This window comes from Equus caballus, chromosome 1 (genome assembly GCF_041296265.1).
Source record: "Equus caballus isolate H_3958 breed thoroughbred chromosome 1, TB-T2T, whole genome shotgun sequence".
NCBI lineage: Eukaryota > Metazoa > Chordata > Mammalia > Perissodactyla > Equidae > Equus > Equus caballus.
This window is the reverse complement of record NC_091684.1, coordinates 810,139-825,287: the sequence shown is the minus strand read 5'-3', so window position 1 is coordinate 825,287 and position 15,149 is coordinate 810,139. Positions and strand designations below refer to the sequence as shown.

Genomic DNA, 15,149 nt, shown 5'->3' with positions numbered 1-15,149 from the left:
AACTAGTCAGAATCCTCATTGGTCAGTTCCAGTAAATTCCTATAATCACCTCAAACAAGAGCTCCCAGGAGGCGTGCATGATTCTGGACTTGCCTCCACAGGGACAGCTTTCTTTCTGTGGATTGGAGTAAGTGCCAATGAACAAATGATCAGAAGCCCTTTCCTAACGCTTGAAGAGTTGGCCAATTCCACAGCAAATGCAGTTGCAACCCAACAATGGTTGCTTAAGCCATTGTCCAGTGTAGTTTTAGATAACTGTATACATCTTGATTACCTACTTGCTGAGCAGGCAACTGTCTGTGCAGTAACAAACACTTGCTGTTGCACATGGGTAAACACCTCTGGGGAAGTGGAGACCCAATTACATAGAATTAGAGAGCAAGCACATGGGTTACAACAAATTTCACCCAAGAACCCACTGTCTTTTGATTTATTCAGCTGGTTGCCCTCAGGTCTGGGTTCCTGGTTTAGAACTATCATACAAACTGGGCTTGTATTGTTATTGATCCTGCTTTGTGTACTTGTTGTTAAACTGTACCTATTTCCTGTTGAACTTTTGTAAACGTGACGTACCTAATAAGGTATGTTAGGTCAACAATTTCAACTGATTTTCCTACACCTAGGATCTTAGACAACTATAGACTTTGAATAAGGGATGCCTGAGAGTTCTTCCTCCTAACCTTCCCTGTTACTCAAACTTTGCCTAAATGATTTTCAACCACTATGCACTTTCCCTTCAATGTGGGACATGACAACCAGGAAAGGTCCTTCCTGGCACTGAGGGACAAAACCACTTTGAACAGAAAATCTGACTCTTGATCAGCAGTGCTTTCTGAGAAAAATATTGATCAAAAGGGAGAATGTGAAAATTAATAAAGGGAAACCTCATATAAATAGAGTCAGGCAGCCAGAAGGGGGCGCTCCTGTGCAGGACCACTCTAGGTCAATTACAGGAAATAGGGTCAATTACAGACCCGAAGAGAAGTTGTCAACAGGAATGAATCGTTAATTATAGGAAGAAATGTACAGTGATTCCCAAGCAGAGATTGACTATCCCAGCAGCTCAGCCAATGAGAAACCATCAGCACTCTGAACTCTCAATGAACTTGTGCTCAAAACAACCCTTCCTAACTTCCTCCATTTTCCTTATAAAATAATGCTCCTCTCCTTTTGGGGATTTGCCTATGGTCTGCCACAGCATTCCCAAATTCTTTAGCTATTCTTAAATAAACTCATTTTGCTGGTAAGACAACTGGCTGTTTTAAGGTTGACAATGTGCTCCTGTGAAAAATAGAGTAGGCTCTATAACTGCAATGCCCTTATCAGAACAAAAGAATTTAAGCTAACTGTTAATCTCATCCAATGTTTGGCCCACATAAGAATTTCCACCTTCCTCCCACAAATCCAGATTTAAAAATGACAAGAGATTTTCACATATTGAGGTATATGGGGTAACTTTTTGAGTTCAAAACTGATTTGCTTGAACAAAAAGCCTGACTTATGGCCTATCAAACATACGTTGTACACCTGCTTGACCATGAAAGAATGCACTCTAAAGATAATGCACACTTCCCACCTACGCCCTATTGGGATTAATCCCTTTGCTGACATGACCATCATGTTGACCTGCTAATTTGCAACTGAATACCTCTGAAATTTTGATGAAAATATGTCCTGGGTGTGTTTAATATATGTTTTTTGTTCTAAAAAGATACAAGACTGTACTGAAAACAAGGCTTCTAGGGAACACTTTCTAAGGCCTTCCTGGTTACAACCCTCACTCTGGCTCAGGTAAACTGACCTCATTTCTCTTATCTATAGAGTGGTTATTGGTTATTTTGCATCCAAACAACAACCCAGAATTTCAGTGGTTGTCAAGTGAGGGTTAGGAGGCAAGACCTCGCCCATCTCCTCTGGGTCTCAGAGAAGCAAGACAGAGCACCATGCAAATAAAGAAAATGTCCTCAGACCCTTCCTAACCCGCCAAGAGGCTTGTGGGAAATGTAGTCTCGCCCTGCGCTGACGCGCTCCCGACCCGGACTCTAGGAAGGAGTCTTCCGGGTTCCTTCTGCGCGTGTGCGGCCCCGCCCACGCCCACCCTCTTCCGCCCGGAAGTTCCGGAGCCCGGTGCTCTGGGGACGGGGGAAGCGCTGGGCTGGATGCCGTGCCCCTGGAGGTTGGTGGCAGTGTGACGGAGGTGCCGCGGGCGGTCGGGGACACGGGGCGAGCACGGCTGTCGCTCCGCTGAGGGGAGCGGAAGGGTCGGTGGGTGGGAACCGTCCGGGACGCGGATGCCGGCTGGTGAAGCGCCGGTTGGCCTGTGGCTTCAGTGATTACTTCTCGGAGGAGGCGCGCTCTGGAAGGCCGGCCATAGCTACCAGAAGCTTCGTGAACTGGGGGTCGAGGCGGGGTGGGTGTGCGGACGGCGCGAGCGCGGGGTGGGCGGTCTGCGGCCCCGTCCGGGCCACGCCGCCCCGCTGGGTGCTATGGGGCTGCTCCTGTGCCCGAGCGCGCTGGCGCCTGGTGAGACGCCCGATGCCCGGGGGAGCCCCTGCGGTGTGCGTGCGGACCGAGGCTCCCGGGGCACTTGTTTGTGGGGTTTCGTGGAGTCGCTCCAGCAGGGGAGGTGTCAGTTCCCCTCCTGCCCGGGCAGCCCGCCGAGCGCTCCCGGTTTGCGTTTCCGGAGGTTTATACAAGATCTAGTGTCCAGGCCTCGTGGGTTGAGGGGCATGTTGTGCTCTGCGTGGCGGTCTTGTCTTTCTGAGAACAAGGTAGCTGTTATACAGCGGGAGGGGAGGCGGCCTACGAACAGTGATCCTCCCGGAAGGACAGCGCCGGTGGCTGAAGCCTCGCTCCCGCTTCAGGGCAGAGGCAGCGGACTCGCGGGGAGGAGGAGGGCCGGCGGTTACTGCTCCTTCTGCCCGGAGTGCCCAAGGTTTGGGTGCTGCTGCTCCTCCCGAAGTTCTCCGAGGCTGGGTGACGGTGGAGGGTTTAGACCGACCTTCAGACGGAGACCTGTGCTGGGCCTAGGGATTGTTCCTCCTGGGAGTGGTCTTGAAGGAAGGGGTGGTCTGGGGCTGGAGGGTTCGCCCGTCACAACCGAGAGAATGTCTCCAGGGCTTCCTAACACTCCCGTCCCTTCGCTCTCCCTCATTCTTTTATCTGCGCTCTCTCAAACCCGTGTGTCATCAGATCTGATACCTCGAGACCGGGGGATGCTCCCTCTGTCCTGAGTGTTCTTCCTGGTGGTTGAGGGAGGGTTTGTCAGGGTATTTCTGCCTCATGAGAAAGATGAAAAGGTTTCATTTGAGAACAGAAGTGATTTGCCGGGCTCGTATTTGTATACAGCAGGCATCCTGGCTTTTGGTTAGTATCATCCACTTTGCCGAAGTTAAGCCAAACCACTCATCTGCTTTTGACATCATTTTTAGGAACTGCAGCCAACTTAGAGCAAATATCGTTTTAGAAGAACTTGCTTGAAACATGCCTGTCCTCTTTTCCCCATTGCTTTCTGGGGGTTATTTGCGCTCAAAGGGTTAATAATACAAGTGTTTCCCATGTGATGTCAGTGATCTTTTCTTGAAAATCATAAATTCTATAGCACAATAACAGGAACCTATTTTCCATTGTTTAAAAAAGAAAAATTCGAATGAATCACACTTCTGCTTCAAACCAATGTTTTAAATGTAAGTGAAGCCCAGTACAGTGCCTGCCAAGAAGTACAAGACTCATTTCTGATGTAAAAAACGTAAAACGGAGTCTTCTGATGTGCAGACAATAACAGTGATTTTGTCTGATTCGCATGATCTTAGTTCCAGCAACTTCTCTGAGGTCCATCCAGTGCACATTCGGAAGCTTTTCGAAAGTTCTGCATGTAGCTGTGAAGTTCTACTGATTGTATTTGGCATGTAATTCAAGACTTTCTCCCACGTGTGATTTTATTAAAAACATCCTGAGTTTGGGAGTTTAGATGTATTGCTTAGCATTTGCTATGTAACAAAGCAACCAAAATTTTCTGGGTTAAAAAAAAAATAAAGAAGAAAAACAACTGTTTCATTTGCCCGAAGTTCTGTGGTCAGCATTTGGGTTGGGTCTAGTTGGTCAGTGCCTATGCTGGTGTTGCCTGGATCACCAGTGAGGCTGTCGTCATCTGGTGCCGTGACTGAGGCTGCTTGGTTTAAGATGACGTCGTCTGTTTTTTCACTGGTTTGTGCCGGCTGTTGGCTAAGCCGTGTCCCTAACAGGGCAGCGCCGGGTTACTTCACAAGGTGACAGTGTTCCAAGAAGGCAAGCTCTAGTAGAAAAGTACTTTTCATCGTATGTCTGCCTCCCATGTGCTGATTTCCCTACAGTCAGAGCAAATCAAATAGCAAAGCCCATGTCATCGTCGGAGGGGACTTCACGAGGAAACGAATACAGGGAAGCAAGGCATTGAGAACCATTGCGGGGACAGTGTGCCACAAAGAATGTGCATTATGTGCATTTTTTCCTATCAAATCATGGGCCACAAGTGTTGTGCTGCAAGATGTGTACTTTCTGTGAAGTTTAGCTATTCGAAAACCACAGGTGTCCTTGTGGAAACACTAATCTAGGGGTATGCCCCATGGGTAGGAATTATGTAACTGTGTGAAATAAGCAGTTATCTACAGAAGCCTCTTTAGAATTTTTAGGTAATTCTTACTATTAACTGTTGATAAATCAGTAAGAAATATGTGTTTTCGTTAACTTAAGGGTAAATTCTGTGTCTCAGTTCTTCAAAGTAAGGGTATGTGGGTACTCCTTCGACAGGGTCTTTCCTGCCCCTTCTCAAGGTATAAAGTACTGTTGCCCCACACGAGGTTCTCTCTCACTCTCTTTTTTTGTTTGTTTGTTTTTTTTGTCTTCTCTAGCTAACGTGTGGAGAACTTTGGACCGGAGAATCTGGGATGTAGGAGCAAGCCAGGCCAGTCCTTTCATGACTCCGCTCCATTCACCTTCTCTTCCAGCTCTGTTTCCAGAGTCCTCTGTGTGTTTCTAAGAGCAACGGAAAATGGATACATCTTTGGTGAGTTGTTTCTTTATTTTTCCCTCAGCTTGTTTTACATTGTGCTGTATGAGCTTTATGAGCGTTCCTAAGTTGAAATGAGAAAGTAGAAATGAGTGAAATTCAGCTTCAGGGACATATACATAAACAAGATAAAGGTGGTGTGCAGATACCCCTTAGAGTCACCCAAGGTGAGCGCAGATTGGTCTCTGGTCTTTCCGATGTCAAGGCCAAAAACAGATGTTGTGCAGTCATTTATTAGCTGATGAGAACAGACCCCTAGAAGAAAGCGTGCCACATCTCCTTGGACGTGGAAGCCTGCAGGCACAGAAGTCTGACACAGTGTCTTTAATGGTCGCGTAGATGAGGTGGTGGGCGGTGTTTGCCTGCCAGTCTCGAAGTAAACACTCGCAGCCTTCTGCAGTGGTGGTCTGACCTCATGCTGAAGCGCAGCTTGCTTAGTGAGGTTCTTCTGGAGTTGCTGAAATGGCGAGGCCCCAGACAGCCTTTGGAAGGCCCTGCGTGGTGCACAGAGGAACTTGGAATGTCTGGGGGATTGAGTCGACTGCGGGTCCTTTAAATAACTCTTCACACATTTCTGTCAGCTAGTCTCTATATGCAGGTTGGGCAGCAGACTCCTCAAGGTTGTATTTCCTGGCAAATATTTCCACTGCTGCTTTGTGCTTTAACCTACTCGCCGTAGTCTGCATTCGTTTCTTCTAAAGCTCACGAGTAACCTAATTATAGTTAGATTCAGTGGTTATGCTGTAGTCTCTGCCTCAGTCGAGTCTTCTGCCGTGTTGAAATGAGTTAGTCCATGATCTTCTGGAAGGTCTCGTGTCTTAGCTTCTGTCATGGCCTCTCTGATGATTTCTTCTGTGTTTCCCTGAATTCTTCTGTTTGTTTCTTCTTCTCCTGAATGTGGCTCTTGCAAGTGTTCGAGTCTGGGCCCCATTCTTCACACAGCAGTTCTCCTTGACCTGTTGGGGGGCTCTGGGGTTTGACAGTTTTGTTTCTCTCCAGCTTGGGCCTCTTCCCCAGCCTTCAGAGCACAGGTTCAGCTCCCAGTTGATGCTGCTTCGTAGCTCTCCGGAAGGCACCTCAAGCTCAACAAATGCAAAATGAAAACCACATTTTCCTCTCTTCCCTTCCTATGATATTACTTCCATCCAGCTAGTGACTCAAACCACCAAAATGGGATTTCTCCTGGACCCCTCCCTCTCTCTCAGGTTTAATCTCGTTAAAGTCCTGCTACTTTGTTTGTTCTTTAGTTTTATCTAGTGTCTGTGCTGGTGCCCACAGACCCTACAGTAACTTCCTTTTTTACCTTGGAGCTGTCATTCTTGGCAAAACAGGAAGGATGTGAACGTGATGAGGTCCCATCCCTCTGGAGCTCTGCTGCCAGCCAGCGTGTGTGGTGGCAGCCTCAGGAGTCCCTGTGGCACAGAGCACTCAGGAGTGAGTGAGTCATGTTTGAACGGAGTCAAGTGAGATACACAAAGAATAAAAGCAAGGACCACAGATTTTCATCATTTTTAACTTTTGTTCATATAATTGTCAGCGATTTCGTCTGTAGCTTTTATTATTATGTAACTGGATGTTGCTAGATCAGAAATCGTCTGTCATGTTTTCAAACGCTGTTAAAGACTGTTTATTCTTCTGCTACATCAGCTAATCACTTAAAACTGAGTAGGGAAAAACAAATGTGTGCGTCAAACATAAGTCTCATTGTGGACTAGAATTTAATGAAAAGTTGTTTACCTTTTTTATTATTTTGATAAAATATACATAATCTAAAATTTGCCCTCGTAACCATTTTTAAGAGTACAGTTCAGTGGCACTGATCACATTCACACTGTTGTGCAGTCATTCCCACCATCCATCTCTGGAATTTTTTCATCTTCTCTGAATGAAACTCTACTTGTTAAACACTACCTGCCTCTTCCCTTCCAGCTCAGTCCCCGGCAGCCACCATTTTACTTTCTGCCTCTGAATTTGACTACTGTTGTAGCATGATATAAGTGGAATCATGCAGTTTTTGTCCTTTTATGATTGACATTTTATTTTGTATATTGTCTTCAAGGTTCAGTCACATTGTAACATGTCATGGCCATAACTTCCGTTTTTACTTCCATGAAGTTGAGTTTAGCTATTCTTGACTCTGAAAAGTATTTCTTAAATTCTTTTTCCTATAAGAACTGGAGTAGGCAACTTTTTATCAACCTTAAACAGTAAAAGATATAATGCGAATTGCTTTGAGAGTTTTTCAATCCTACAAGACCCCAATTTTTTAGTATCTCCCAATTTTCTTTCATCCCTCCTTCCAAACTGGCCTTTCCCTCCTCCGCCCCATGAGCTCATCGCTTTCCTATAGTTCTTTACTAAGGGCAATGACTAGTGGCTGAGATGTACTACTAATGTTTTGTTTTCCTGTCTCTTTTCCCAAAGCTTCAAGCCCATGAGGTAAACATTATTTGACTTAATAGGTATCACTCATGTTATTTAAGGAAGTATGTCAGTCCCAGTTATCATGTGTGACACTGTGAGCCATTATCTAGCCCCTGGATAGCAGATCACCGTCCTTACAGTTTCCCTGCACTGCTTCTTGCTGTTGTTGGTGTTTGGTTTTGTTTGATTGCGTGGTACCAGTTCCTTTACCAGTTAGGTCAGCACGTAAGATTTGTTTCTCACTGATAGTACCTGATCTTGGTGAGTCAGCTTTAGTTTTCTTTCTTTCAGCTTCACGCAGTCTCCTTGTCTGGCCGCACACCCAGTTGAGCAGCAGTGCGGTATAGTGTGTGGAGAGACTCAAGAAAAGACTCAGAGATGGCGTATGAGACATAGAGGTTTATTGGGACTTACATATAGGGATTGTCCAGGGGCGGCTGGCTGGACGGAGTTGTGCACCCGCTACCATGGGCAGAGAGGAGCTTGCTTATCTAGGCAGGGGAATACAGACTGTGCTTGCCAAGAGGGACTGCTCTTGGTATGACCAGTGTTCCCAGGAACAATAGCTCGCATCTAAGGGTTCTGTGTTCTTTCAACATGTGCTGTTCTTTGAGATAAGTTAAGACCTGCGTTGGCCAGGCCCTCAATCTTCACAAATCCCAGAGGGCTAACTCTCCACCCAGATGGGGACCAGGAGGGTACATGGTTACAGTAGGGCACATAGGTTACTGCTGAGCAAGCAAGGCCCTACACTTTACCCTCCGTGTGTCTGAATGGCCCTTACAGTCTTATTGCACCATCTTTCTGCAGATCCCCTGGCACCAGACATATAGGGGAGCATTGCAACCATATACCACAACAGCAGTATAGAGCACAGCAAGAAAATAAAAGCCGTAGCAAAGAGGCAAGAACGCCAAAGAACATTTTCCACCTTGGTAACCCCATGGTCGCAGAGAGAGGCAGCCTGCTGCATACCCTGCAGTTGGAGGGATTTTGTAAGTCAGCAATGGTGTGTGCCAAATCAGTGAACAGGTTGGCAGATGTCATCCTAAGAACAAAGAACTGAGGTGTTTAGAGGGGACTACAACAGGGAGGTCGTGACCATCTAAGAAGACGCAGCTGCAGTGTCTTAGGTTAGTATGGTACTGGCCTGTGGTTGTAGACCTGGATGGCAATACCATACCTCTTGTCCAGTTGGGTTGGGTGCCACAGGGGCAGTGGTATAAGGTAAGGGAGGAACAATGACACACCAGAAGAAAAGGATGAAAGTGCCTTGGGAAATTGGAGGCCCTGGATTAGTAAGGTTGGAGGTTTTGAGTAGTCATCACACAGTAAAGTGTGTCACCACGATATCCTGTTCTAAGCCTGTCCTTCAGGGGTCTAAGAGACCACACCAGTGGGCCCCCACCTGCCAGCCCCAGGGCCAAGTGACCCTGTGGGTCCTGGTAAGGAGTTCTTGTGGCAGAGACAACAGCAAGTTGTTCTCAGTACCTGTCTGTGGTTGTATTTTTCCTCCTTGGTGGGCCCTCATGTCGCCACCATGCAGGTGACCCGTAATTCAGCCCATTGACTACGTGCCCAGAGCCAGAATCCAACTACATGCTATCAGTCAAAGGCTGAGTGGTCACTGCCGTCCAATGAGGGGAGTTGCCCCTTGTGGAGCCATCTGTATACCAGGCCTGCACTGGGATGGGTCCTTGTCCTTCTCACATTTGGCAGAGTTTCAGGCATGGGTACCTTATCCAATGAGGTTGTTTCTTCTGCAGTGTATGTTACTGGTCCTAGCATGGCATGCAATTCTGCACTTAGGGGACTATTAGTAAAGCTCCCTCCTTGTTGTAAGTATGCATGCCACTTTGCCAGTGTCTGTGTTTGGGCTGTTCCTGAGTGGGGCTTTTGGAAGTGTCCCACAGCCACCCTGCCATAGGCAGATGGGTATGGACTGTGAGCGGCAGGGAACAGGTTATGGGCTCCACCTGCAGAGGCCCACGTAATCAGTACACCATTGTTGCAGTGTGCTATACCAGTTTCAACCACAATGGGGACCAGAAGCCAAGGGGAACTCGTTTATTGCCTTGTCTGTGCCAGAGACCCCATTTATCTCCTCTGGGTAGCTGGAAATGTCCAATTTGCATGGTAGTCCCTGTGTCAAAACACTCAAAGACTGAATTTATTTCACTGCTACTTTGATTTGGGTGAAGCCCACCTGCTCGGTGGTCCCCCAGTGCCAGATAACACCCTTTCACATTGACTTATAAAGAGGGTGGAGTGGTTGGGCTAAATGAGGAATGAAAGGGTGCCAGGAACCTAATAAGCCCAGAAAGGTCTGTAGTTGTTTTGGGGTGTTGGGTGTAGGGAAAGCCTATATCTTATCCGTAATAGTAGCAGGAACCACTTTTGTCTCACCCGACCAGGCAACACTCAGGTATTTGACAGACAACCCAGGCCCCTGTAATTTGTTGTCCTTCACCATCCATCCTCATTGGCATAAGTGGGCAGCGAGGGAGCCGGAGCCTTCCTGGAGGTCTGCAAAAGACTCAGAGGTTAACATGACATCATAAGTATAATGTAACAAGGTGGCACTGGGGGATTGTGTCCACTGGGACAATTCAGTGCCCATGAGACTATGACAACTTGTGGGAAAGTGGAGATAATCTTGAGGCAGAACAGTGAAAGTCCATTGTGTGCCCTGCCAGGTAAAGGCAAATTGATCTTGACTACCTTCATCCAAGAGGATGCTGAAAAAGCCATTAGCAAGGTCCAAGGCAAAATGATACGTTCCCAGTGTGTCACCTATCTTGTCTAAGAGAGAGGCTATACTGGCGACAGCAGCCTACATAGGCGGTGTCGTTTTGTTCAGTTCTTTATAGTCCATGGTTGCCAGGAACCATCTGGCTTCTGGAGGGGCCACACAAGGCTTTTGAACGGGCTATGTGTGGGTCCAGTGATTCCCACTTTTGCTAGTTCTTGTACAATTCCCGAGATTTCCTTATGGCCTCCTGGGAAATGATATTGTGTTATCTTCACCACATGACACAGTTGGGGCAATTTGACTGGAGTCTGTTTGGCATGACCCCTTGTTAGAGATTTAGACAAGTGGACCTGAAGGCAGAATTCCCCAGCTGTAGTCTGTAGGGTCAGACCAGTGAGGACGTGCGTGCTGAGAATGTATTCAAGTATGGGGGCAATATATATTATATACCGTTTTGGCAGAAGACGCCCTGTCTGCAGCACTAGCACCACCAATTTCAACGTAAGTGTGCCTCCACCATAACCATCTGTGACAGAAATAGGGCTGTCAAAACAGGATGGATCTCCATGAATCAGAGTGCGTTCTGCTCCTGTAGCCGCCAATGCTAAGACTATTTTTAGTGGACCAATTATATTGTTATCACTGCATGTGGCCTCTGGTCCCCTGATACCCAAGCCACCTGCACAGCATTGAAGGAGTGGGTCAGGGTCCCTTCACCTTCCCCCTCGTTGAGGGGCTAAGGTGTTCCCAGGCTGTTGCTGGGGGTGCTTTTGGTTTTGGACACTCTGTGGATGACCTTTGAATGTCTGTTGTGACTCCAGCTTCTGCCACAAAGCCACCAGAACAGTGTTTGGTTATTTATCTTTTTTTTCCTGAGGGGTGCCTGCTGCCACCAGGTCATGGTACATCTGTCTATGTGTTACTCTGACAAGGACCTTGGTGGTTTTGGCTCCTTTGTTGTCTCTTTCCCCAGTAACCCTCACTCCCTTCCACCTGACATTATCTGTCTCCCCCAGGTCAACAGTGGTTTGGGCCACCTGGGACACCAGTTGACCTACCAAGTGGTTTAAGAGAGAGACCAAAGCCCCATAGCATTGGTTCAGAGCCATCTATGACATGGTATCTTTCATGCCTGCAGTGAATAGTTCATTGTCAGGCCCTTGGTAATGGTCGGCGTAAACTGCATGTTTCATGCTGAGTTCCCTTAACAAGTCTTGTAGGTCTTCCATGGTCTGCCACCCAGGGGGTAGGCGTGGGTATGTCCCCTTCTTTAGGCCAGGCCCCCCTACAGGCAGCCCTTAACCAAGTCAAGGGAGACTACTCGATCGTCATTCACAGCACTATAGAGGTGTTGCTGCACGGCAGAGTGAGAAGTAATGGGCACTATCTTGTTCATCTCCACCCCTGAGAGCAAAATGCCTTCCACTGTGGTATCCCAGAGATGCAAAAGCCACTCTGGGATGCTTTCCCTTCCTTCTGCCTGAATTTGTTTCCCAGTTCCACCAGCTTGGCAGTGGTGTAATCCTGCGTAGTAGAGTGCATATGCTGAACGATGGGGACTCTTCTGTTGGATTGACCCCAGTGGGCCAGGGTTGTTCTGATTTCATTTTCTGCATCATGACCGGATGCACCTCCAAGATGAGTACTTCTCTTGGGACATCCCATCCCACAGCCTGCTCACTTTCCTCACTACTAGAGTCACACAGATCGCGTTGTTTTGGGTTCCAGTCGTGGTCACAAGGGCTTGTACCTTTGCCTGTGGTAGCTGTTGCCCCTTAAGTTAGTGAGATGAGAGGCTAGGGTCTCTACTTTCTCATCAGCCTCTCGTAGGCTTGTCGACAGCACCTCGGTTGTCTCAGCTTGTACCAGTCAGCCTCTTTCCAACTTTAGTTCCTCCTGTGGCGGCCTTGCTTTGGCTCTTGGTTGCATCTCAGTGTCTGTTCTGAGGCATGCTATGGGGGGGGGGGCACCTCACAGCTGCAACAGTCATCTAGGCTTTGACTTCTTTTTCCCAATGTCTGTCAAGCCAAGAACTTCGCCAAGGACCTTTGGTGTTTTCCGGGGCATCCCCGTACTCACCTGGTAGGCCCTATCCATCTAGAATAGCAGTGACTGGCCCCCACATGGAGGATGCAGGCCAACCTAGAACTTTCCCCATAGAGTTCCCATCCCATCCCCCATAGCCTCAGTGCTCACGGGAGTTTCCTTGGTCTCCTGGCTGGCTCACGAGGTGTCTGGCCACACGCCCAGTTGAGCAAGCAGTATGGGATAGGGTGCAGAGAGACCAAAGAAAAGACCTGGAGACGGCATATGAGACATATAGGTTTGTTGGGACTTAGGTATAGGGAGTGTCCGGGGGTGGCTGGCTGGACGGAGTTGTGCACCCACTACCATGGGCAGAGAGAGGGCTGCTTACGTGGGCAAGGGAATAAAGACTATGTGCTTGCCAAGAGGGACTGTTCTTGGTACAACCAGCATCCCCAGGAACAGGAGCTCTCATGGAAAGCTCTGTATTCCTTCAAGATGTGCTGTTCTTTGAGATAAGTTAAGATCCAGGTTGGCCCGGCCCTGGATTGCCACAAATCCCAGAGGGCTGACTCCCCACCCAGATGGGAACCAGGAGGACACGTGGTTACAGGAGGGCATGTAGGTTATCACTGAGCAAGCAGCGTCCTACAATCCTGAACAGAGGAGTATTTATTTCTGTGATATTGTTGAGGAGAACATGGTAGAGGGAAAATATGGTGATCAGTGTGTGACTGTAACAGGTTGTCTCTTCCATTCACATGTTATTGGTCAAAGATCAAGGCAAGTGTAGAATTATAAATTTGCTTATGTGACTTCTACTGCAAGGGGATATATAATTTTTTGCAGAGAAAGGTGCCACAGGGAGTGCTATGAACTGAATTGTGTTCCCCCAAAATGTAAGTGTTAGTCCTAACCCCCGATGTATACGTAGATAGAACTTTTAAGAGGTAAACAAGTTGAAATGAGGTCATAAGGATGGGGCCTCTACTACAATAGGATTGGTGGCCTTATAAGAAGAGGAAGATGGAATTATCTCCCTCCCTCTCCCCCATGTGGACTCAGCAAGAATGCTGTCATCCAGAAGGCAGGAAGGGAGCCTTTACCAGGAACCGAATTGGCTGGTACCTTAATCTTGGACTTTTCCAGCTTCTAAAATTGTAAGGAAAGAATTTTCTGTGTTTAAGCCACTCAATGTGTGGTATCTTATGGCAGCCTGGGCTGACTAACGCAGGGAAGGATGCTTAATTTGGCCGGACGGAAATATAAACTGCCACACACTGTCTATTCTTGCTTGTTTAATTTTCCACATGAACTTCTAAATGAGCTTGCCTATATCTAAGAATGTATCTTTTCATTAGAATAGTATTGTTAGTTTACTGATTTAGGGAGAATTGATATCTTTATGATGTGGACTCTTCCTATCCATGAACATGATTTATCTTTTCATTTGTTTAGTTCTTTTTGTATTCTTTTTTGCCCCCTCAGAGTTTTGTGTTATTTTCTTAAATGTATTGCTGAGTGTTTTATCTTTTTGTTATTGTGGGAGTATTCTCATATATATGAAGACTTATATATTATTTTTATAGTCTGATAATTTATTGAATCTTCCTATTTGGAGTAGTTTTTCTGTGATTCTCTTCAGTTTTTCAAGTATGAATCATATGCAAATCATCATTTTCACTCGTCTGTTTCTCTTTGCAGTGCACTGACAGACACTGCTACTACAGCGTTAGTAACTGGCGATGGGGTGTCCTCGTCCTGCAGTGTTCCCCATGAATGTGAATCTTGCTTTCACTTATGGCTGAGACATACACATTTTATCATGTTAAGGAAGAATTCCTTGAATCCTGTTTTTTGAGGGTTTTTTTAATTACAAATGGGAGGGTATTTTTACAGATGCCCACTCAGTATCTATGTGGAGGATCATAGGATTTTCTCCCCAGAAATATGAATACGATGAAATACACGAATAGGTTTCTCTCTCTTTTTTTTTTTTTAAAGATTGGCACCTGAGCTAACAACTGTTGCCAATCTTCTTTTATTTTTTTTCTGCTCTTTTCTTCCCAAATCACCCCCAGTACATAGTTGTATATGTTAGTTGTGGGTCCTTCTAGTTGTGGCATGTGGGACGCTGCCTCAGCATGGCCTGATGAGTGGTGCCATGTCCATGCCCAGGATCCGAACCAGCAAAACCCTGGGCCGCCAAAGCGGAGAACGCGAACTTAACCACTTGGGCATGGGGCCAGCCCTAATAGATTTCTATTTATTTATTTATTTATTTATTTATTTATTTAAGGAAGATTAGCCCTGAGCTAACTACTGCCAGTCCTCCTCTCTTTTGCTGAGGAAGCCTGGCCCTGAGCTAACATCCATGCTAATCTTCCTCTACTTCATAGGTGGGACACCTGTCACAGCATGGTGTGCCAAGCAGCGCCATGTCCATACCCAGGATCCAAACCAGCGAGCCCCGGGCCACCAAGAAGCAGAACGTGCGAACTTAACCACTGCGTCACTGGGCCGGCCCACCTAATAGGTTTCTTCATATTGAGGTTTTGCTCTATTCCTAGAATGATTGTTAACAATTCCTTCTCCATTGTCATGGTCTGTTTCTCCTTCAGGAAATATTGATGTTTCCTAAAACGCTGTAGTTATTCCTTTTCTCCTTTCAGTCTCATAGGTTCTCTTTGAGCCATTTTGTTCACTCTGATGGCTTCAGCTACTGCGAAAATTCTCCTGTTTCCCGAATTTTCATCTTCAGCTTAGGTCTCTCTCCTGAGCTCTAGGTCATATATCCAGTTGCCAGTTGGACCTCCCCACATGTTTGAGCACAGAGACTTCAAACATGACATATCCAAATCTGTGTCTCTTCTGCCCATCATACACTTTACCCTTCTTTCC

General features: G+C 46.8%; 1 protein-coding gene across 6 annotated transcripts in view; it reads left to right on the top strand.

Annotated features, from left to right (window-relative positions):
• LOC100067086 (zinc finger protein 39) overlaps positions 1-15,149 on the top strand; it is a 51,305-nt gene that overhangs the window by 30,023 nt on the left and 6,133 nt on the right. Inside the window, exons 1-2 of one of the 6 annotated variants that reach the window (XM_023636202.2) lie at positions 2,086-2,176; positions 4,890-5,044. In XM_023636202.2, the coding sequence (XP_023491970.1) occupies positions 5,030-5,044 (15 nt within the window). In that variant the 5' untranslated portion in view covers positions 2,086-2,176; positions 4,890-5,029. Of the gene's footprint in view, positions 1-2,085; positions 2,411-4,889; positions 5,045-14,659; positions 14,801-15,149 lie in introns of those variants that run through there. The other 5 variants (XM_023636223.2, XM_023636208.2, XM_070275111.1 and 2 more) reach the window with 5 other exon arrangements.